This window comes from Prinia subflava, chromosome 5, assembly GCF_021018805.1.
Source record: "Prinia subflava isolate CZ2003 ecotype Zambia chromosome 5, Cam_Psub_1.2, whole genome shotgun sequence".
Classification (NCBI taxonomy): Eukaryota; Metazoa; Chordata; class Aves; order Passeriformes; family Cisticolidae; genus Prinia; species Prinia subflava.
Window position 1 is genome coordinate 10,882,490 of NC_086251.1, and position 24,448 is coordinate 10,906,937.

The window sequence follows — 24,448 nt, forward strand, 5'->3', positions numbered from 1 at the left end:
GATGTACAATAGTTAGTAGTGCTGACATGCTATTTTGCATTTTGTTGTGGAGAATGTTAGAAAAGATCGGGTGCAAGAGAGCAATCAGTTTTAGTTGCAACGTTTTATTTGTTGGGGTAATTCATAACTCTCACTTTGTTCACAAAGCTTTTGTTCACAGCTTTTAATAATTTTGTTCTCTAAAGTTTGTTACTGCATAGCTGTACCACAGAACAAACCATACAACAGTATATGATGCTGTCAACAAGATAGATGTGGGGATAATCCATTCAATGAGTAAATGCCTCTGCAGTCTTAGATATGCTGTCAAGCTACTGTTTTAAAGATTTGTTTCAGTGTTAGAAGCTGTGGTTTTTGGGAGATGCCTTAGAGAGTTATTAATTCATTTTGGTTAGATGATTATAAGTATATCAATTTGTTAAAACGTTTTATTAAAAAGGTTTGAAAAGTTTATTATGAAACTTTATTTTATGGGCTCTTCATTTGCCTTGAAAAGGTTTTCATGCATCTTTCAGTAACACTTCAAACTTTGCAGTATTGAGTTATTTCAGTGAAAGATACATAAGCTTGAAAAAAGATATTCATGAATAGTAGGACTTCAACTGGTATTTTTTCTGATCTGTAGTTTGTTTTTTACATGGATTCTCTCTGTTTTAATATAGGCGTTTAGATGCTAACCATATTACTGCCATACCAGAGGACAGTTTTGAGGGTCTTGTGCAGCTGCGTCACCTTTGGTTGGATGACAACAGTTTGACAGAAGTTCCCATCCATCCGCTCAGCAATCTCCCCTCTCTGCAAGCCCTAACGCTGGCTCTCAACAAAATAACACACATTCCTGACTATGCATTTACAAATCTTTCGAGTCTTGTTGTTCTGTGAGTATTTGTATTTCATAGGACACTTTGCTTTTCTCCTTAGTTACGGTTTTGATTAATCTAGGATGGCATTGAAAACGGTTGTTTTGCTATGTTTTAGCTCAGTTGACTAGTAACAGCCTCTACTACCAACATGAGATGATACCGTGTATCTTAGAGAAGCTGCTGAAGGTTTGCTAAAGACTTTCTCCTAAACAAAAAGTCACATGGGCCATGGGTAGTGAGATTTGATTTCTGACATCTCATTATATAATGAGTATTTCAAAACAGTGGTTGTCAGAGAAAGTTTTCAGAGATACTAAAAGAAGAAAAATATATCCATTTTATCTGAAACCTGTTTCTTTGTAGTCTTAAAAATCTCCATGGAATAATATGAAAAATTAGTTTGGCTTCTGTGTTTATATTTTTATCACATTTCTGAACAGTGATTAAAGATTTAAAATAGGTTGTCTTGACTGCAAGCAATCTCTTCTTTTTCCATATGAAGATGAAATATTTTGTCTGGAAGTGAATGACATTCTTCTGCATAATCCATGTCATGCAATACTTTTTGTTAAACTATTTTATTCCATTGATTTCATAGAGATATCTGCTAATTTGTTAACTTATGTGAAATCATGAACTTGTTTTGGTTTTGTTTTTCAGACATCTTCATAATAATAAAATAAAAACTATAGGAAAACACTGTTTTGATGGATTAGACAACCTTGAAACCTTGTAAGTATGTTTCTTAAAATAATTTCTGGTCAATGTTTGTCTCAATCTCAGCTTAATCAAGGTTGCCATACTGATATGATGAAAGTTTTGCAAATTGGGTGTATGTGCATTGTGCAACACATGCCACTGACACTTAGGTCCAGCTCAAGTTTCAGAACTGAAGGCTGGTATCAGTTCAGTGCTCCACCAAAAACTAATTAACTACATTGAGAAGCAGGTAAATATTAGCCTGGGTGAATTGTCATGCTGAATGATGTGGCTTTAATGTTCCTAGCCTTGGTCTAGCTTTGCATAGCACTCTGCTGAGTCAGTTGGATAGATCACAAGTGTTTGAGTGGCCCCATGAGTGATAAGATACAAATATTTGTTTCTCAGATTTCCTGTAGGGTTAAACATATATGGAATACATTGCCAAAGCTGTTGTGTGACAATAGGAGCTTTCTGAGGGGGTCTCAGAGGGCTGTTGCTCCACTGTTCCTCATCCTAAACCTCCTGAGTGTGTCACTGGCAAGGAATGGCTTTCAGCTGCTTGGGTTACATTTCCCATTCCCCTTCAGCTCACTCAGTGAATGTCTAATAAGCAGTATCTCCCTCAGCAGTGTCATTTTTTTATGATTTGGAGAATGCTAAATAGGTGAAACTAATGAAGGAGGGCAAGGGCAAGCCAATGACAGCCTCTGTTAACATGAGGAGCTTGGATAAGTCCAGAGATGCTGCTTGCTTTGTCTTGTCATCCTCTTGCAACCTCAGTTAAGTAGTATGTGCTGTGTAAATAGATACAGCTAATATAAGACTCTGAAAATGTTTTTTGCCATTTGTAAGGAATTCCTTTTGCAGAGGTCCTGACATTACTGCTAGAATAGTGACAAGTTAACCGAGAGTTCAAGAGATCCCTATCACCAACATGTCATGAAGTTTTTCTGTGCTTTTAATCAGTATTTATAATTAGTTTTGCTGCAAGATCTGTTTTTACATAGTGGCTTGTTTACTGTTTGTTTTATAAAACCTTGACAAAAATATTCTTAGTAAGATGATAAAGAGTAGTCATTTGTATCTACTTCTTTTTTAAATCTTTAAAATCATAGTTCATCTCTGTGTAAATGCTGTTGAAGAAAAATCCGTGAGGTATTGAAAAATACTGAGCTTTGCTGTAAGGAAATATTGTTTGACTTAATATGACTAATCTCTAGGTAATATTAAATATCTTGCCTAAGTTATTAGCTGGCTATAAAGTATGTAAACATCAGAAGACTAAAATCTATGTTGAAGTTATTCTATCGTCTAGTTAAAGGTGTTCTGAGAGCGCTTTTCTTTTGTTGGACTGTCTTAAAAATTACTTTGACAATTCATGGCTACTGTTAAAAAATTTCTAATGTTCTTGCTTTGTTTCTTCTAGGGATTTAAATTACAATAACATGGTAGAGTTCCCTGAAGCCATAAAAGCACTTCCAAATCTAAAGGAATTGTGAGTATTACTTATTCTCACTTTTTACCAATTTTCTTTCTCTTTTTCATAAACAAAAAAGGAAAAAAATCCTAGATTTAAGAATGCTTGTCTCCTGGTGCAGAAGCCGAAATTAGGTAAAGTTATGCTAAATGAAGCTATAATTAAAAGAAGATATAATCATCATCTAGAGAGGACATGTGTTGAAAATTATTTTGGAGTTACATAAGCATGCAATTTATTCGGGAGAACCATTAGTATAGATCTTAATCACAAGATGGTTTTGGCCTCCACTAGCAGATTAGGTACTCATTGATGATGCACGTTTTCCTTGTCCCCTCCTTAAGAGATGAGTAAGAAGCATGAAAGAACAGCATCGTGTCTGGTCAAAAGAATTTCTTTCTGATGAAATATTTTCAGTTTAGCATATGTGCAGTAGACAGAAATCATGCCTCTAAAGTTACTCCTACAGATTGGCTTAGTACTATTGCAGTCCTTGTTACGGCAGGACTGGGAATTGAGTAGATATGATGAAAATGACTACTAGCTGAATCTGCTGGCAGTATAGTTTTAAATGTTGGATTTTTCTTTGCTAATATCTTTAGGGGATTTCACAGTAACTACATTTCCATAATTCCTGATGGTGCATTTGCAGGAAACCCCCTTCTAAAAACGATGTAAGTAATTTTCATCCATCTATTTTTAGCCTTTAGCAGACAGTGACTGTAAGAACAAACACTGAAATGTGTTTTTTGTTTCCCAGACATTTGTATGATAATCCTTTGTCTTTTGTGGGGAACTCAGCATTTCAGAATCTGTCAGATTTGCATTCCCTGTAAGTACCTTGTTGACAATACTGTACTATAAATGGGTATGAAATGTTGTGGCTAAGAACTCAAAATAAATAAATTTTTTACTCCCTCTTACATTAGAGGGGTTTTTTTCAGTAAGTTTTAATAAATATTGTTGTTGTTGGGTATATCTAGTTTCTTAAGAAGCTCTATTAAATATGGTCTACAACTTTTTTTTTAATTACCTTTCATAAGATACATAACCCAAGGCCAAATACTCAGATTCCTAGCTAAACAATCTGCAATATGTCCTTGGTGGTTTTTTGAACAGGGATGTACATTGTGAGAATGTTTTGCAGGTTAGTGCATGTATGCTCTTAGAAGATATCACTTCTAGGGATGATGAATAAGCTAAATGGAGTGAGACTGTGAACTACAACACTTTTCATATATATATTGATAACACTCTTTCCAGTTTGATGAATTCCAATTGCTTGGTCATGGAGGAGTAATTTGTTAAGCAAATGAGTAGCATAAGAAGCAGTGAGAAGACAATCTTTCACAAATTATTCGAATGTAAAATTTAAAAGCAAAGAATGTTAGAATGTCTCCTTCGTGTAAATACCTACCTGATAATAACACTGAATGTCACAAGTCAGTTTCAGAATAGTTCACAGTTCAGTGAATAGTTCACTAATTTTCTTGGGGATTTCTTTCTAGGGTCATTCGGGGGGCCAGCATGGTGCAGTGGTTTCCTAATTTGACAGGAACCATAAATCTGGAGAGCTTGTAAGTGTCTTCTATAGAAATAAATTCTTGGCTTTGCCTGTTGTGAAGTAATTGAAATATGATTAGTGGATCTGGAAAGCAATTGCGTGTATATTCTCTTCCTGTCAATAAGCATAATGATACACTTTTCCTCACTGTGATACCTAGATGTCACTTAATGGTTTTTTTTTATAGTAGAGGAAGCTGAGAAAAGCCTATGAAAAAGGCCATTGATACTAACCCCTCTTCCAGAACAGAAAAACAGAAAAATTGTCCTCTTCCAAACAAAGAAACAAAAAAAAAATTGGTGGGTGAATCTAGCACCCCAATAGCATTCTGCTCTTATATATACTTGTTATGCCATCTGTCATAAATAAAATAAGCATTTATATGTGTGGGTTTGTTGTTTTTTGGTTTTTTTTCCCCCACAGAACTCTTACAGGGACCAAGATAAACAGTATTCCTTTTAATTTATGCCAAGAGCAAAGGGTGCTTCGAACTTTGTAAGTATACATATTGTGCCTCTCTTCATGCATCAGAATGTTTTGAAAGAAGCTTAAATCTAATTTAAAGTAGTAGTGTTGCTTTGAATTTTTGATCCTAGTAGTTCTACCAAATGTGGTAGAAATGGAAATGTAGTTTCTTGATTGTTCTAATCAAGATTTTTGGCAGATTTGATGTAATGCTTTACATTCCTTAAACAGAGTCCTCTTTATAGGGATATGTTACATTTCTTTCATATGTTATGAGAGAGATGTAAGATGGTGCTGCAGAGACCAATATTCAGATTTGTTCTGCCACCATTTATTCTTAACAGTAGTCATCTACGTTCAGAGGTTAAAGAAGAGTTTAGTTATAGTGCTTTGACTTTTTGTGTTCAGGAACAGAGCATCAGGAACCAAAAGAAATGGAGATGAGAATTAGGAAGAAGATAGCAATACAAAGGCTAGACATAAAAAGCAGTGAGGATGTGTTAAAATTAATGCAAAAACTGCCAAACTGGTGTCCTGGTTTAGGGCAAATTTGGAAGAAAACCTCCAAAGAGGGTCACTCTAGAAAATCGAATTCAAGAGGCCCCTACCCCTACTGGTTCAGGAAAATATTTCCTTGGATAAAAGTGGAAAAAACTGTTTATTTAACAATCAGAGTATTCACAAGCATAAAAAAACGAGTAATATTAAACAATAAAACCACTCGCTCTTCTGAAGACATGGCAAATTCAGAAAGTTGTATTTCCTTCTTGCTGGTTGATGGAGACATTGCTGTGATCTTATTGATGACCTCAGTGGGAATCTGATGCCGTCCATCTTGCCACTATACTCCCAGGAACTGGATCTCATGGGCAGGTCCCTTGACTTTGTTCTTCTTGATGGCAAAACCAGCTTCCAGGAGAATCTGGATGATCTCTCCTTTCTCAAATACTCCCATTGCCATGTTCCCCACACAGTGATGTCATCAATGTACTGTAGATGTTCTGGAGCCTCACCCTTTATCTTGTGCAGCCTGGATCAGTCCATGGCAGATGGTGGGGCTGTGCTTACACCCCTGATGCAGTCAGTTCCAGGTGTACTGCACTCCCCTCCAGGTGAAAGCAAACTGAGGCCTACATTCTGCAGCCAGAGGAATGGAGAAAAACGCATTAGCAATGTCGATTGTGGCGTACCACTTTGCTGCCATGGACTCCAGCTCCTACTGGAGCTCTAACATGTCCAGCACAGCGGTGCTCAGCAGTGGAGTCACTTCATTCAAGGCATGATAGTCCACAGTCAGTCTCCATTCTCTGTCAGACCTGCACACAGGCCAAATGGGGCTATTGAAGGGTGAGTGGGTTTTGCTGACCACCCCTTGGCTCTCCAGCTCTCGGATCATCTTGTGGATGGGGATCACAGCATCTCGATTCATCCGATACTGCCGGCAATGCACTGTCGAGGTGGTAATTGGTACTCGTTGCTCTTCCCCCTTCAGAAGTCCTACTTATAGATGGGTTGTGATAGTCTAGGCAAAGTGTTCAATTGCTTAACACCCTCTCTCTCTACAGCTGCCATCCCAAACACCTACCTTAGTCCCTTTGAGTCTTTGAAATACCCACTTCAGAGGAAGTCTATACCCAAAATGCATGGAGCCTCTGGGCCAGTCACAATAGGGTGTTTCTTCCACTTATTTCCAGTCAGACCCACATCAGCTTCCTCCAAGTCAAATCCTGTGATCCCCCTGTCACGCCAGCAACAGAAGCAGATTCTACATGTCTTGGTGGGATTAGTATGCACTGTGCACCAGCGTTGACCAAGGCCTCATATTTTTGTGGTTCTGATATGCCAGGCCAACAAATCCATACAGTCCAAAAAACATGTTTTTCCCTAGCCTCTACATGTCTAGAGGCAGGGCCCCTCTAAGCCCGGCTGTCCTTCTTTCCCTGGGCATATGTCTTGGAGGTTCCTTCAATGGGAACGGGCATGTCATCATCATACCTGTCAGTTTGGCTCCAGCCCCTGGAGCTGCTTCCTTTTTGGTGGAAATTCCTCTCTGAGTCTTTCTGTCCTTCAAGTCAAGCACCTGTTGTGTCAAAGCAGCAGTAGGTTTTCCATCCCACTTCCTCATGTTTTCTCCATAATCATGCAGGAAGAACCACAGCTCACCTCGTGGGATATACCTTCTCTCCCTAGCTGAGGGATATCTGCATTTGGTACCAGAATCTCTGATCTGAACTGCCAAGATTTGGAGAAGGTACTTTTTAATCTCCTCCCTGGGTTTCTTGTGATTCTCCTCTATCTTGTCTTCTAATTCCTGCAGACATGTTTCCACAACTACAATTCTTGCATGTGTTGAGCCATGTATGGAGCTTCTTCACCATATCAAGCATGGTCTCCTCTATGTCATCTCACTTCATTATTGCTAAAGCAGAAGCATATTCTTGTGGCCTAAGTCACAAGTACAAGCTTTTGCCACATCATGGATGTACATGGTACCAAGTCTGGATTCCTAGTTGTTAGGTCATCTGAGAAGACAATCTCTGCCACTGCCGTTTCTCTCAAGCGTTGAATCCCTTGTTCTATGCTCTTCCACTGGGTTTGCTGCATACAGAGATTGCCCACACATTTGTACCACACTTCCCAGGACCCGTTCCCAGAGACTGTGAGGGTTAGCCTCCCTCATCATTCCTTGGTTGATAACTGGGTCATGTGACAGGGATCCCAAATGCCTTGCTTCAGTGTTGTCCAGCATTGTAGCCTTGCCTGCAACATCCCAAAGATGGACTAAACAACTAATTACAGATTCATCAAGTCATCGAGTGTAATCTTTTCTTAGGCCACAAAGGTCCTTCAGGGCAAAGGAATCAATAGTGTCTTCTGATTTTGTGTCAGTTGCTTTGACTTCTGATTTTGTGGCTTTGAAAGTCCTTCCCCATGATCATCATTCACTGGTTGATCAGTTTTGTTTTTGTGCTTCTTTCCTGCAGTAGCGACTGCCAGTGGCTTAGGCTCACTGTCTTGGTTTAGCTACAACCTGAGTAACTGGGGTGTTGGCTGAAGCCTGAGTGACTGGGGTAGCTGCTGATTTATCTCCCTGCCCTCCTGCCTCTATCTGCTGCCCTGCAGTATCTAGCAGCGTGCAACAAGCATATGCTAGGGCCCAGCTTATTGCAATAATCTTTTTCTCCTTAGAGTCATTATGTCACTTCTCTTTCAGGTATTTCGTCCCCTCAGCTGGGTTCTGTATTTGTTCACATGGAAAATCCCAGTCTGTAGGGTCAGAAAATTCCTTCAGGGCTCAGCCCATTCTCTCCCATTCTCCACACCTCTCAGGATTTTCCACATCTGGGTCTTCTCCTTGGTCAGGGGTCTCATCAGCTCCTCTGGAAATCTCAGCCCTCACTCTAGACAAGTGCAGACTATACAGAGGAAGCTTACAGAAGATGGTCTCTTTAACATTCAGGGGAAACGGAACATTTTCCAAAAGTGACATAACAGATTCAAAGGAGAAGAAGGAAAGGAAAGGCTGAAAAGCCTCATCCCCTGCTCCTCTTCTAACAAACTGAGTGCAATTACCAATAAACCCCCAAAACGTGCTACTGGAACTAGGATGCAGGGGAGGATGAAAAAACCATAAACCGTTCATATCTTGAACAAACTCCAGTACCTTTGTAAACTTCCTATAAATCATTATCACCAAGCACAGCATAGTAGCTATTGTAATCCATGCCCCTCTACTGTAGAAACTATGTGTTAGAGACACTACTGGAGCTATCTCCAAATAAGAAAATAAGCCTAGGGATGGACCAGAAAGGTATTAAAACCTCAAAAAAGCCTAGGGACTAGAGACACATGAAGGCCTCCACCCCAAGAGACATTATGAATTCAAGCAACATGGCTACTGACTGCTTTATCCCAATACAGAGTAAGTACAACCAACATGAAATCCGCAGATGTTTATTCCACTTTCTTGAGCTACACTGGTTGCCAAGAAATTATATCTATCATGGTTTAGGGCAAATTTGGGGGAAAACCTCTGAATGGAGTCCCTCTAGAAAACTGAATTCAAGAGGCTCCTCCCCCTACTAGTTCAGGAAAAAATTTCCATGGATAAAAGTGGAAAAAACTGTTTATTTAACAGGCAAAACATTCACCAGCGCAAAAAATGAGTAGCATTAAACAATAAAACCTCTTGCTGTTCTGAAGAGACAGCAAATTCAGGAAGTCCCTTTCACAGAGTGTAGCTTGGCTCGCTCAGTCTCTTGTCACTCCCTGTGGTGCTGGAATGCAGTGTCCCAAGCCCCGGTGGGCCACAGGTGTGAGCTCTCACTGTTCTTCTGGGTTTTCAGTCCAGAGCAGGTTTGAGCAGATTTAAGAAAAAGAAAAACCACAATCCAGGGAACTTCTCTGCTTCAGCTAGCTAAAAAAAACCCCAAACTAAAAGCAAAGGAGAGCTCTCTCCTCCTCTGTGCTGCAGACAACAAAGTCTGTGAGAAGGAAAAATTCTTACCTCTGTGTTTTCTAAAACAGCCACCTCAGACATTCCACCACTTCTCCCCTACTTCACTCTCAGATCTAGTTTTAAAGGTGCAAAACGTATTTCTGGGCTAAACAAATGAATGAGAATACAATTCCTAAAGTCACCACAGGAGAACTGGTAACTGAAATCATTAGGGGACGGAGACACAAACTATGTTTGCAAAGGATGTACACAGGAAAATGTGGAACAAAAGCAAATCCTGAAAAAGGGAGGAGAAATATATGGTCTGTTTGATAGAAGAAAAACAAGGGAGAAAAAATGATGAAGTGGATTTATTTTCAAACAGCCATTTCCCTTTCAAATAGAAATTTTAAGATTGTTGGCCTGCTTCTAGTCTTCTTTTGCTGCATTGTTTCACAGAACATTCTGAGCTTTCCTAGCTTTGCTTAAGCAATTACCAGCACACGAAACAAAATTGGCACCAAATTTGTGTTTTACATACAATTTATCTAGTTTATTCTAAAAAAGCAGGTTAGGAACAAAGTTTTTAGATTATAACTTTCAGAATTCAGGGAGCATGTCCTAAATGTTTTTAGGGTATGTGTATACTGAGATGTAGAGTTCACACTTGTGATTCCCTCTGTGGTTTTCTCTAAACTATCCTTAGTTTTTCAGCAGAATGATATTAATAGGATGATTTTTCTGTCAATCTGTTTAATAGTTAGAATGATGAGATGTTTAAAGTAGAAAGAAGTTGAACTAAGCACCCTTCTCCCATTTTCTGTTTTGAAGGGACTTGTCTTATAACAATATAAAGGACCTCCCAAGTTTTAAGGGCTGCCATACCTTGGAAGAAATGTAAGTAGAAATAAGTGTTGTTTATTTTAATAAACTCCTTAGTATTCTGAGTCCACATGTCTGGAGACTTTTTTGCTTCATGTTTTATCCTAATTTTCAAAAATTAAGGACAGAGAGAGATATGTCCTCTTTCTCATATGAGAGAACTCATATGAGAAGTTTGCTGGACAGAGAATTCAACCACTTGTGCTTTCCTTAATTGCTAATGCTTAATTATTCCTGTGGCACAAAAGAAATGAAAGACACAGCTTAATTCTGCATTTCGTAGTAGTTTGCTGTGCACATAAACGGAATGGTTAGAATATGCCTAAAGAATCCATGCAGAATGGAGAGTTGTTTTAAATTTAAGTACGACTCTCCAGTGTTCACAAAGTGCTGTTTTTAGCTTGAAAGTAATTCAGTTCATACTTCATAGTCTCTTCTAAATTAAATGAGCTGTGATTTGGGATTGGGCAGAGGTGCCACGAAAGTGCTTCATGGTTGTATTAACATAGCTGATGCAAAATACTTGACAAGCAAGGGGAAATGAGTAAAATCTTGTCATTGATATGGCTAAAGTCATTCACTGGCAGACACCAAGCTATCCCTTAGTTTGAAATAAAGTTCTAATTAAAGCTAATAAAATTCTGTTTCTGCTTCTTTCCTTTGCAGTTCCTTACAGCATAATCAAATCCATGAAATTGCGGAGGACACCTTTCAAGGACTATCCTCCCTTCGTGTCCTGTAAGTGCATATATAGCTGCATGCTGAGTGAAACAAGATCATGTTTTTGATTCTCGTGTAAACTGATGTCAGGGGTTGGTGTTACAAATTTGATTGATGGCAAAAGGCCAGCAGCCAGTTTCAGCCCTGTTCTTTCTATTCCCCATTTCATTTTTCTAGCCTATAAAAATACTTCTATAAAGATGAAGTCTAAAAAATGAGGTTTTTTCAGTGGTCCAGTATATTGCATTGTAACTATATTATTTAATTATATAATATTTGTTGGAGAGAGCCTATCTGATTTTCGTCAGGAGAAGCAGATAAGTAAACAAAATTATCCTCTCCCCTTACAACTCAAGCTATATTAAGTTAGCCGGAAAAACAATCCAGAAATTGGTATTTTAAGAAGAATCTTATAAGTCATGATGCTCCAGCAGAATCTGGAGCTGGATTTGAAATCCAGCAAAGCAGATGCTCTTCTGCTTGTTCTTTTGTTGTCTTTTCCGACCTCTGCCAACATGTCCTTCTACAGATGCAGTTGTCACCAAAGTAGTCATCCTGGCACCTTTATGCTACGAATAGGTGATGCCAGAGCCAGCCTCTGCCTTGGGAACACAAGTTGTATTCGTAGTGTCAGAAACAAAGGGAAAGGGAGCAGGAATGGGAGATGGATTCTACTTCAGCGATGAGATAAAACAAGATACGGCTGCCTTACCAAGGAATTTGGTTTCTGTTACACCTGGCTAAATGGGAAGAGAAGGGATATGTTCTGCTTTTCTCATAAAGGCATGATGTATTTGTCACTTTTTTTTCTCAGTACAGTAGCTGTTACATTTGGTGAAACTGCCAAAATAATCTCCTTTGGCATTCATTGCAGGGACCTCAGTAGAAATCAGATCCATCAGATCCACAAGGGAGCTTTCATCACTGTTGGAGCTCTTCTTAACCTGTAAGTAGGCTGTTCTGTGCAGTCACCTCCTTTCCTATCATTAAACTGCTGAGACAATAAATACTTCTAGCTTAAAAGTGATGCATTCATCATTTGTTTAATATCTGTGAATCAGAAAGGCTCTTGCTAGCTGACTCTATGCAGGACATCTTCTTTAGAGTGCCTACTGCACTGACAGGCATTTCTAGACCACAGCCTCATATGATAAAGTCCTTCCCTACTTTAATGAAATGTATGCCAGAAGATCTTCAAACTTACTTTGTAACACCATCTTAATATTTACATTCCAGAGACCTAAGTTTCAATGAGCTTAGTTCAGTTCCAGTTGAAGGATTGAGTGGACTGAACCAGCTTAAACTCACAGGAAATTCTGAGTTGAAAGAAGCTTTGGCAGCAAAGAACTTCGCAAAACTCCGGTATGTTGGTAAATAACACCACAGAGTGCTTGAAGTACCAGGCAATGTGACAATAAATGGATAAGCTTTGCTGAGTCCTGCAGTATCTCAGCATTGGTCTGTATACAGGGCACCTGACTGTTGTTGTATAGAAGCCAGTTGCAGATAATTTTGTTTCTTTATATTTTTCTTCCACCACTTTTCAGGCAAGATACTATCTGACTTGACAGTAGTGCTTTGGGTGGATTTCTCATTTGTTACTGAACTGAGCACATCTGTCTTTCACAGTGTGGTGAACAGGAGCAGACACACAGGTGTCTTGATTACATAATCACCATGCTTTATATATATTTTCTTGGAGGCAAATGATAAGAATAAAAATAATCATTCAAATGAAAACCTGTAATTGATTTTTGTGAGAGATGGATCAGACAGTGATGACCTGTTTTCCATTTTACAAAGATCTTTCTGCACATTAAGAAGAAGGAGTGTGATGTCTCCTTCACATCTTTCCCAACAGTCTCCCCTAAATATTTTCAAGAGAAGAATTCAGGATAGTTGATATTGTAGTCCTGAGTGAAAAAATAGATTCTAGTCTGCTACTCATTGTTTAGATGGTTTTCTTAGAACCCTGTGTGAAGATGTACTTCTTCCCTGCGAGAATAACAGTATGTGCCATTTCTGCCAAATGCCCAAAAAAATAGAAATCTTATTTTGGTATCACAGAATGAAGAGTGAAAAGGAAAGATGTAACACAAGGTTGTGGTCATCTTGGTATTAACTTTCATACAAAACAGTTACTCTTTAATTTGCTTACTTGATTAGTTTTCAATTTAATTTCTACAGCAATGTCACAAACTAACCCTCATGAAAATTTGGTTTGTATATGGAGTAGAAAGAATAGTAGAGAACTAAATATCATAACATCATCTTTGTATTTCTCACTTGTATACATCACCTGTCCTTTATCTCTGTGCAACAGTTCATTAGAAGTGGTTATACCTGATCCAATTTGAAGTAGTTTTCATTTGTTTATCAGCCACTGTGAGAAAAAGAAGATTTGAGTTTAGCACTTTCAGTGTGCTACTTAAATATTTTTAATAGATGGTAATCTTAACTTTGATTTCAAAGTTTAATGGTCTTCCTTGTTCTGCCTGTATTCCAGGTCACTCTCTGTACCATATGCTTATCAGTGCTGTGCATTTTGGGGTTGTGATTTATACCTAAACTCTAACACTGAAGATTCCAGTCACCAAGATCAAGGTGCCTTGATGGATCATGAGAAGGGTAAATGTTTCATCGTACTTAACCAGCAGTATTGTTTCTTACCAGACTAGAATAACAGTGTATGTTGCTTTGAATAAGAGAATATGAAAAATGTAGGTCTGTCTTCATAGGGATACAAAAGCAGTCTCTGAAAGTGCTTAGCAATTGCTTACAAATCAGCAGTGCCATGTTCTGTCTAAACATGTGAAAGATATGTTGGACACTGTTAAGACTTTCCCGTCTGAAAAAAAATAGCAATTAAAAAAAAATCAAACTGCAGGTATTCCTTCTGTCATGGTTTTATTGTTCTCAGTGTTCCAGCCTTTCTATTCAGACAAGACTTGTCCTTCCACTGTCTCCTTCAGGCCACATAGATCTTTCCCCAGTGGTCAAAGATGTTGCTTTGTTACAAAGCCTTGTGAACAGCAATTCTGCGTTGAGCATCTGACCTTATGTGTCAAACCAGAACAACTTTACTTGTCAAAAGACTTAGGTGTCATTGAACTACTTCCATCCTAGGCAGCTTCACTGCCATTTCAATTATTTTTCTTCCTATAACTAACATGTTTTTCACTTTTGCAGCTAATGCAGATATTCTAAGAAATGAGAAAAATGAGGAATTGGGACAGACTATTATTCACTGTACACCAGCAACAGGTAAATCTTATAATGAGCTTTAGCCACACTGAACTTCAGACATTGTTATGCAATGACAATTGAGTTGAGTGCAGAAATACATCTTTCATTCCTGGTAGTCATTCTGTACACAGAAGATTAAATTCTCCGATGCTTTTGGTAAAACTTGATTTGATGTCGGTGTTGTTTTGGATGAGCAAAGATTTGATTCAGCTTTAGACACATAGCCCTTTTTTGGAGAACTATGCTAGGAAAAATACCAAAATTTCTTTCCCTGAGCAGAATAATCAAGACTGTAATGCTCATATTTAGAGTCTGGTAATGCACTGCTTCCTAGTTCTGCCTTATTTTTTCCAAGGAGATGTCAGTGAAGCAGACTGTATGAATACTCATCTGTTCCAGTGAGAGTTCAGCCTGTGCTTTAAAAGCTTAATTTGAACTGCTGCCTATCATTGGTGGTTTTAACAAAGCTTGATGTCTTTTCAGGAGAGAGGATAAGGAGCACTCATGGTCTGTTCCCCAGCCCTGCTGTAGCCTCATTAACCATGAGCAGAGGGCTGTTAGAAGTAGCTGGAGTAGGCAGTACCATCTTAAACTGCTAATGACACTTGTGCAGTGAATAGTCTTACCGGCATACCAAGATTTACTCCAATTCAGGCTTGAACAGTCCAGGAGTGTTGAAAGTCTTTGATCTTGCAATGAATATTTTCATTCTAGGCAGCTTTGTTTCTGCCCTTCTGTTTCTCTTCCTCAAACTACAAACTTCTGTACACGGTTCCACTCAGCTCCTAAAGGAATTGCTGTGGTGCCTCTTGCTTTCTTGCCTTTGCCACAGCTTTTCCAGAGGATTCCTTCCATACATCTTGTACCCTTTGGTCTGCATAACCAGGAACATGTAGATGCAGTATGCTTCCAATGAAGACACTTCTGGATGAGCAGGATTTTTCTGAGTCTCATTTCTTTCTCTTCTCCTAACTACTGTTTTATGTCATGAAAATCTGTTTATCTTCTGAGCTAGCACTGGCTTTAATATCCAGAATGTCACAAGGATTTCTTGATCACAGCAAAAAAAACCTGTAGTCAGAAAGTCAAATATATTAATGTAGTTGTACATAATCTGAAAGTTAATTTGTTAAAGGGGCTTAATTGCTTTTGATCTCCTGATTACAGAATGAGAATTGAGATGGTGTGTTACATGGGTTAAATTTTTAAAGTTCTTACGTCTTTCTTTTTGTCTGTGCTGGAAATGCTGTAGTAGGTCTAAACAAAGGAGCTTGTTCTACAAGTTCACAATTTGCCTTGTTTTTCACCAGTCTCTCTCGTACTAACAAGTTTCTATGTCATGCTGCCATCTGGTCATAAGGTACTCCACCCACCATGTAAGTTCTGAATCACTGCTCAGCCTGTAGATCCACTTTGCCTAAAGAATGGATCACTGCACAGCGGTGCTCAAGTAGCTCAAGTTCACTGAAACATCCTTCCGAGCATGAATTTTTGCCCCCTCCCAGCATGCATGGGCTGGGAATATCAGTGTTAGAGGAGGGTAACTTTTAACTCAAAGGATAGCTAGACTTTGGGAGAAAGACAGGAAAGGATGCTGGATTTTATTTGTCTAAAGAACAGCTACTAGAAAAATAGCTTCAAATTTATTTTTGGAAGCACAGAAATGACATTTTAAAAATTCATAACTAGGAAGTTGTTTTTAAGTAGATCAGCTTAGCACAGGTATTGTTGTGTCATATTAATGCATTGTAAAGCTAATTATTGATGTTTTACTTGGCAATACCTGCTAAAAAGGGGGTTTAGTCCTGATTTTTCTGATAATCTAGTGAGCTCCATTATTTTGTGCCCAGAAATGAAACTTGATAATTTAAACAAGCAATTTTTTTTTTGCTTGTTAGTTCATTAATTTCTGGAAGTTGCTTTAGGCCTTGGGAGATTTTTGCACTGACATTTAATCATTCTTGGCAGTTCTGTTCCTGCCCATGTTAGGGATGGGTTGTCCTTACCTTTCCCCTGCCTAAAGGAAAGGCATGTGCTGCATAGAGCCAGGGTCATGGGCTGAATCCAGCTCAGAAGCTCTAGCCTTTGCAGTTTGGCATATTTCTTCAGCTCTGTCCTGTGGCGACTTTATAACATCTGTATCCCCAGTCATCTGTTGTGTTTGTGCTGGATATTAAGTTCTGCACCTTTAAGATTTGTTCCGAGAGCGAAGAGGGAGAAAAAGAAGCGTGCAGTTTGTTATCAGAAACTGCACTTGCTCCCCTGTATCCTTCACAGGGACAGCACAGACAGCGGGAGAGAGCTCTCCTTTGCTTTTTAGTTGGTTTTGTAGCTAGCTGAGGCAGAGAAGTTCCCTGGACTGAGTTTTTTCTTTCTGAGTGGTCTTCAACTGCATGAAGGGATTCTGAGCTATTTTGCTTAGAACAATTAGCAGTGCTTAATGGGGGTATAGGAAAGGTGAAATTCTTCTAATTGTTACTTAAAATCAATAGGATTTCCCTATGGAATAAATAGCAGTTAGGGGGATTAGAAGGGTAAGCAATAGTAGTGATCTTTTTTCTTGTCTTGTCTCCTATTGTTTTGGTGGCTGGACTTTTTTATTATGTAAGCTGTTTTAAGTGGCAAAAGAAGAAAAAAAGAATAATTTTCTCATATGACTTTTCAAGTTCACAATGCCCTTCAGTGGCAAGGCTGGGGGACAGAGCTTGCGGTAAATTCCTGTCCCTATTAAAGCTGATTAAATTGAATTTCTCTGCTGTTCTGCAGATGTTTCCTTGTGACCAAAAGTTACTCCAGAAGGCATGTTTGTGAATAATTTCTGGAGAGAACATGTTCCTTCTAAAGCTTTCTTTCCCTTACAAGCAGATTGTGAACATTCACTTTTGATATTTTTTGCCAACCTTTTTTATGACGTATGAAATCTACATAAAATAGAAAAGTATTTAGGTGGCAATAATAAAGGCTGTTTTGAATAGCTAAAAGTAATTAAGTTTAACTAGCTTGTTTATACAAAATGTTCTCAAGTGACCATTCACTGCAGTAATTATTTCAGGCATAATTAATTAGTAAATAACTTCAGCAGAATCATTTACTTTCAACAGACCTATTTAGTAGTTCAGCTGTGTATTCTATTCATGAATTAATGAGGAGTATGCTTTTAAGACCTTTTCAAAATCTTGCTTATTAAGGCAGAATTTTTTCCTAAATTGGTTGTCCTTCTGTTTGTTTTTTGTTTTCTTCTAGGTGCTTTTAAGCCTTGTGAATATTTATTGGGCAGCTGGATGATTCGCCTTACTGTCTGGTTTATTTTTTTGGTTGCTTTGTTCTTCAACCTGCTTGTCATGTTAACAATATTTGCATCCTGTACTACATTGCCATCTTCCAAACTGTTTATAAGCCTGATTTCTGTCTCTAACTTATTTATGGGAGTCTATACTGGTATTTTAACTTTCTTGGATGCTGTATCTTGGGGAAGATTTGCTGAATTTGGCATATGGTGGGAGACTGGCAGTGGTTGCAGAATTGCTGGATTTCTTGCAGTTTTTTCATCAGAAAGTGCCATTTTTTTTCTGATGTTGGCAGCTGTTGAACGGAGCTTCTCTGCAAAGGAGTTTATTAAAAAGGGGAAAAGCAATCACCAAAAACAATTTCAAATTGCAGCATTTTTTGCTTTCCTGTGTGCTCTGGTAGCGGGATGCTTACCACTTTTTTATAAAGCAGAGTACTCAGCATCACCTCTTTGCTTGCCCTTCCCCACTGGAGAAACACCTTTGTTAGGTTTCACAGTAACTTTAGTGCTACTGAATTCATTAGCATTTTTGCTAATGGCTGTTATCTACACTAAACTCTATTGCAACTTGGAAAAAGAGGATCTCTCCGAAAACTCACAGTCCAGCACGATTAAGCATGTTGCTTGGCTAATTTTCACGAACTGCATCTTTTTCTGTCCTGTTGCATTTTTCTCATTTGCACCGTTGATCACTGCAATTTCTATCAGCCCTGAAATCATGAAGTCTGTTACTTTGATATTTTTCCCACTGCCTGCTTGCCTGAATCCAGTCCTGTACGTATTCTTCAACCCAAAGTTCAAGGAAGACTGGAAGTTGCTGAGGCGCCATCTGACCAGGAAGAATGGAGCAGTAGCAATTGCTGTCAGTGCTCAAGGGGGCTGCGTGACACAGGACTTATACTACGACTGTGGCATTTACACCCACTTGCAGGGTAACATTGCTCTGTGTGAATGTTGCGAATCACTCCTTTTATCCAAGCCCATGCCCTGTAAACATTTAATAAAATCCCACAGCTGTCCTACGCTGGCGGTGGTGCCTTGCCAAAGGCCAGATGGCTACTGGTCAGACTGTGGCACCCAGTCAGCCCACTCTGACTATGCAGATGAGGACGACTCCTTTGTATCAGACAGCTCGGACCAAGTGCAGGCCTGTGGCCGTGCGTGTTTCTACCAAAGCAGAGGGTTCCCTTTGGTTCGTTATGCCTACAACATACCAAGAATTAAAGACTGAAAAGGCTTTCCACCATCAGCTGTTCCAATAAAGAGGTGTAATGTTTCACAGACTGTTGCCTGTTTTGACCTTTCAAGCAGGAAGCACTTTCGTAATCATTATTTAGTGTCATTTGTAAAGAAGGGAAGTGGGCAGTAATTTTGTGAGCCATACATTTTAAAAAACTTAAATACATTAATTGCCCTGACTGTAAATAATTGGTAAACCAAAACTGTTACCCAATATTTTTACTCTTTTCATACAGTAGTGGTTTCCTTTATACAGTTTTCACATGCTAATGGTGTGTTTCCACATCATATTGCAGTTGTACTTTGCTTCTTCTGGTGGTAAGTTCTGTTGATTTTTTTTTTTCCTCCTGCAATAGCATAATATAAAGGACAGCTGTTTAATATTACAGAAATTATTTTTAAGTGTGACTTTTCTATAATTAAGCAAAAAAATCTATTGCTAGCTTTGTATAGTACATTCAGCATTGAATCTCAGGATACATTTTATTGCAGGGCCAAAAAAGGGATTAATTCTCTCATACGTAACTGTGACAGCAATATCAGAATACTGTGTTTGTATTTTACCTAATGTTCAATTTTAAAAAAAAGTTTGTTGCAGTAAAGGACTTGTAATCTGCAATATTCTGTAGATTTATTGGAATAAGAATATTAACGGCTGTCAGGAATAGTAGGGTTAAACACATTTTTCCAGTGATGATGCATTACTTCAGGTGAACCACAGCAAGTTTCTTCAGTATTATGCAGTCGAGTCATACCATTGGAAGGAATGTTGATGTATCAGGGTGTTGGCAGAGCTGTCACTGTACACAGCTCATGTCTTTGCAATATGACTGGCTAATACTCTGCAGCCTGTTGAATGTTACAGCACTCCAGTAATACCTATGGATAGACTGAGATTTTAGGAAGTGGAGGGAAAATGCAAGGCAATTTGGCAGTAAAAAAAAAAAGGCATTTTTCCAATTACTTTACTGGCAATGAAGTACACCGTCCAAAGTCACTGGTTTTCTCATAAATCAGTGCAATCTTTTAAAAGCATTAAAGTTCCGAGACCCAAATGATTTAAATACAATCAGTGATCAATTTTTTTTAGTTTGAAATATGATCAATACGAAGTTAGTAATGCATGATTAAATACATACGTAAGGTTTTTGGACAATACACTAGATCAAGAGTAAATCCACTGCCATCCCAGTTACCCTAGAGAAATTCTTGTTAAGATCTAAAGCTAGATTGCTGTTTTGAAAATTAAACTGTATATACTGTTCATACAATGAATTTTTATCTTTGTATTGTAAGTTATTTGATAGAACCCGTGATGGGAAATGTGGCTTCAGTTCATTTTGTTAATTAAAGCTACCTCCTAAATAATAGTGGCTGCCAGTAGCAGAATGTTTAAAATATGGTTTATGTACCTTTTTCATTGTAAATAGATGTGGTTGTATATTGTCACTATAATAAAAACAGGATCTTTGTATATCAAAATCATGTAGTTTGTACAAAGTATGGGAGGAATATTTACTGTATGCTGTTAATTTTGTAAGCCAAAATACTCAAGTGTAAAAAGGGAAGAAAATCATCCAAGAGTTGTTAATTCTTATATTTACACTCATGAATATTACATCTGCAATTAGCATGGAATGTTACACTGAAAGCAAATAAAGAGTACATGAATACCTATGATTATTTATCTCTGTTTTTCAAAAGTTAAAGCTGAAAACAGTGCACATGTAGAATTTTTGATCATAAATTATGACTCCTCTGCTCTTAGCTACATGTAAAAGTTTCAGCAAAGAACTCCCAGAAAAACAAGAAAGTTGCCAGTTTACAAATGGATTTATGATTTCAGAATAATGCTGACTCTTGGCATGCAAAAGGTAAAAAACCTTAAGTGAAGAGTTAGCCCTCATATGAAGCAATCTCTTGATTAAAGGTGTTATGTAATGTGTTTGAGTGGAAATGTTTTTAGTATGTTTTGAATAATCATACAGATTATAATTTTCCTTTATAAATATTGTTGCTTTTTTATGTTGAAAATCGGTGGGGTTTTTTGAGCCATCATTGTATAAGAGTCACAGCTTGTCCCACATTCCTTCTGTTGGCCAGCATGTCAAAGGTAATAAGAATGCTTCTCAAAAAGGACTGTAAATGTCAGCTGCCATTTATAATCAGTAAGGAAGGAAATCTCACCATGAAGCTTCCATAAAGCCTGTTGTATTTTCAATGCTCTTGCGTATGGATTTATTTCTTCCATTTTACACGTGAGTCTTCACTGCTGTGCTGTTTAAAAAGGTCAGATGTGATCTATTTGAAGACATAGTATTTCACTGTATCTCAGTATGTTTTTGGAGTTCAGTTATACTAGCAATTAAAACTTTAATGCAGTCAGTCCAATGTCTTCCAGCACACGCTGGTTTTGATTGCTGCTGGTAGAGGGGAAAGAATATGGGCAGCAGCTACTGAAACCAGCCAATTAAGAAGCAGTGCTACAAAACCTGCTTCTCTCAACGTGACCACGTGTATGACACCCATGGACACTGGCATAAGGAGAATCTAGACAAATCCAGCCACCAGGTACTTAATGCCAACTTTCATTGTGTCTTTCCTGGTCCAACTGATCTCAGGCCAGGGCTCAGTGGAATGTTCAGATGTTCTCATCCACTGAGAATTTGCTGCTGCTCGAAAAGCAATGTCAAATACATGGGAACAGCTTGCCTTAAAGCTGTTTTATGCTAGCACTGTGTGGTATTTTTGTTACCTATGTACTAGTGGCTTTCTGAGCTGTCACCTCAGCAGTCTCTAGCTAGGTAGTTTCCTAATTTCAGTTTTGAGATTGAAACAAGTGAAACCACAAGTTACACCCTTCTGGGGTGCCCACAGAGAATAAATCCTCCAATTTTCTAGAGTCTAAAGCTAGATGAAACTGTTCTTACAGTTGTAATGTCACATATCTTACCTCTAGACCTCTCCACACCTGTCATACTGAGCTCTAGGGCTGGGTTTAGCAGTCAAAAAGACTTTGTTGTTGACTTTAAATGAAAAACATAGGGCAAGGAGAGCATTTTGTTGTTTATCTTCCTTCTGCTGTTGTGAGGAAGCACCTTTTTGCAGGGAGATGATCACAAATAAAAATTGTCAAAGGTATTCCCTATCTTCCCCCCATTAAGAGTAATTACTTACGGATTGCTATTAGCTTGCTCTGTGACAATATGCTGGTGAGAGCTCTTTATTTGGAATTGAGCTTTCTCATTCTCTTATAATGCATATGCTTTGCAACTTCATGTTCTAGATGCCTTTTGCCTTTTTTCATTTCCAGTAGAATTTCCTGTTTATGAATTTACTCAGAAATTCCAAACTTGCACAAAGATACTTCAGTAATTCTTTCCACGTTGATTACTATTTTTAAGCCTTCCATTTACATGTACAGGTTAGCATTTTTAATCAAAAGCACAATGCAGAGTTTGTTTTATATGTACTCTCAATAATTTTTGATCTTTTACTGTTAGCATAAGTTTACTTTTTTAGCAGGAGATTTTTTCAATATTCCCTTTTACATATTGTACTGTAGAGTCTGATTTAATACTAGACTTCAGTTGAAGATGATTCAGTAAATAAGGAAATGAAATCTGAAATGGGGTAATATATCAGAGATTGCCGTTTTCTGTACCTTTGTATACTGTAAGAACTTGGAAGGTGAATAGACATATTTCATATGTTGCATTTATGGCACTACTCTAATATAAAGTAACATTGTTTAGGTTTTATGGAAGAAATACTAGTTAGTGGTAACTGTGGTGTTTATAGGGAACTAATTTTGATGTGAGGGTAGCAAAATATGAAGTGTCTTACTGGTTTCCAGTAACAAAAGCATAACTTGTGTTCTGAAAATTCCAGCCCAAAAATGAGCAAGTAAATCTGTAACTAACTGATGCTTTAAGAGACTTTATGCAGCACCATAAACTAGCTAAGTAAATGAAGACTGTTCAAAAGCAGGAGGGCTGTGATCTCCAACTAACATAAAACAGCTTGGTTTAGTGGTAGTCCTGCTAGTGAATCACAAAGATGTGATTTTAAGCTAAATGTGTTAGATAGAGTTCTGGCACATTTACCCCGACAAGAGAAATTCTCATCTTGAGGCCCTGTCCCTTTAAAGCAGATGGTTCCACATCTGCAGTCAGCAGAATCTGGGCTGGGACTAGCAGTGTAAACAGTGTACTGCTAGGATGAGAATGCATCATACCATGAAGGAAAGTGAAGCAATCCAGGACCTCTCAGGTTTTACAGCCTCTAATCAAGCAGAACTACACATTCAGGCACAAAAATAGCCACTAGACAAGTATACACAGTGTTCCTCGAGCTCTGACATGGAGCGTGAGCCAAGTAGTGTTCTCCCTTGCTCCCATGCCTGCCACACTAGTTTTCCTTATGCTGGAAAATCTGAAGACTTAAGAAAACATGAATTCAACTATATTTGGTTCAAATTTTCTACTTTTTTCAGGGTTGCAAGTAAAATAGTATTTTCTTCAAGTTTAAAGCTTGATGTCTATGCCTCTGTTTCTCCCTAAATTTAGTAAATCTTTTCCCATGTTATTATTTTTATGCTTCTGTTTTCCTTTAATATCTAGTGGGAAATTAGACATTACATCTGCAAGCAATCTGATCTCATTCTTTTCATTAAATCTGACTAGTATTCATCAAGTTGAACTAAGAAGTTTCATTGTGCTGGCTCTTGTGCTTTCAGAGTCTGAATTCGTCAGATTACAGTTGAATTTCTAAAACTGAACTATTTAATAAACAAGAATTGGCAAATTAAAGTGCTTAGTGATTCAGAGTAGTTGATTTGTGTATAGAATATAAATCTTTTCTGTGTCTGTTACCTAAGGAATTGCTTTCTAGATATCCTGTGTGTAATTTTTTTTTTTTTTTTTAATACTGTGGATGGTTATTAGGGAATACTGAGAAATCTGTCATGAGCATTTGGTTGTTCAGACACACTGATTGGCACGACCATGCAAACAAAAAGTATAGGTCTGTGAACACTTCATGCTATTTTTACTCTGAATTTTACTCTCTGTTGCTCGATAGCTCTAAGTGCTTATTCTGTAGTCTGTGGCAGTGAGCTAGCAGTGAAAGGCTGAATGCAGTTTTTGTAATTTCTGGTATCAACCATATGGGGGTGTGTATGTATGTATTCACTACATTTAGTTCTGCGGCAACTTCTGTGCTTCATTGTGGCAGTTTGATTTTGTCTGTGGGTTTTAGCAGTGTTGGCTGTAATTCTTGCCAGGGTAGCTGCTTCTGGCATTCAGTTCACAGAATTAAGGTTTTGCCATCCTTGCAACATGCCATTTATCTTGACAGTCCTTCTGTGTCCATAGGAGCTGTGTAACTGATCATGCAGGATTGTTGTTTCAATGGTTTTTTACAAAATTACATTATTTGAGCTCATACCTTTCCTATTTTAACTAGGGCACAGTGGCTGTGGAGTTGGCTTGACAAGTTGGGCAGAATGGTAAGAGGGATAGTAACAATATTTGGTTTTGTTTTCACATATCTTCAAAGTTGG

The 24,448-nt window shown here is 38.1% G+C and overlaps 1 protein-coding gene across 1 annotated transcript in view; it reads left to right on the forward strand.

The window, feature by feature from the left end:
- Positions 1–20,562, forward strand: part of LGR4 (leucine rich repeat containing G protein-coupled receptor 4) — a 78,280-nt gene extending 57,718 nt beyond the window's left edge. Inside the window, exons 5-18 of the mRNA XM_063397992.1 lie at positions 663–878; positions 1,524–1,595; positions 2,992–3,060; positions 3,645–3,716; positions 3,803–3,874; positions 4,551–4,619; positions 5,030–5,101; positions 10,341–10,406; positions 11,058–11,129; positions 11,986–12,057; positions 12,348–12,473; positions 13,618–13,739; positions 14,301–14,375; positions 17,601–20,562. Of these exons, the coding sequence (XP_063254062.1) occupies positions 663–878; positions 1,524–1,595; positions 2,992–3,060; positions 3,645–3,716; positions 3,803–3,874; positions 4,551–4,619; positions 5,030–5,101; positions 10,341–10,406; positions 11,058–11,129; positions 11,986–12,057; positions 12,348–12,473; positions 13,618–13,739; positions 14,301–14,375; positions 17,601–18,877 (2,452 nt within the window). The 3' untranslated portion in view covers positions 18,878–20,562. The remainder of the gene's footprint in view (positions 1–662; positions 879–1,523; positions 1,596–2,991; positions 3,061–3,644; positions 3,717–3,802; positions 3,875–4,550; positions 4,620–5,029; positions 5,102–10,340; positions 10,407–11,057; positions 11,130–11,985; positions 12,058–12,347; positions 12,474–13,617; positions 13,740–14,300; positions 14,376–17,600) is intronic.
- Positions 20,563–24,448: the final 3,886 nt, after the last annotated feature.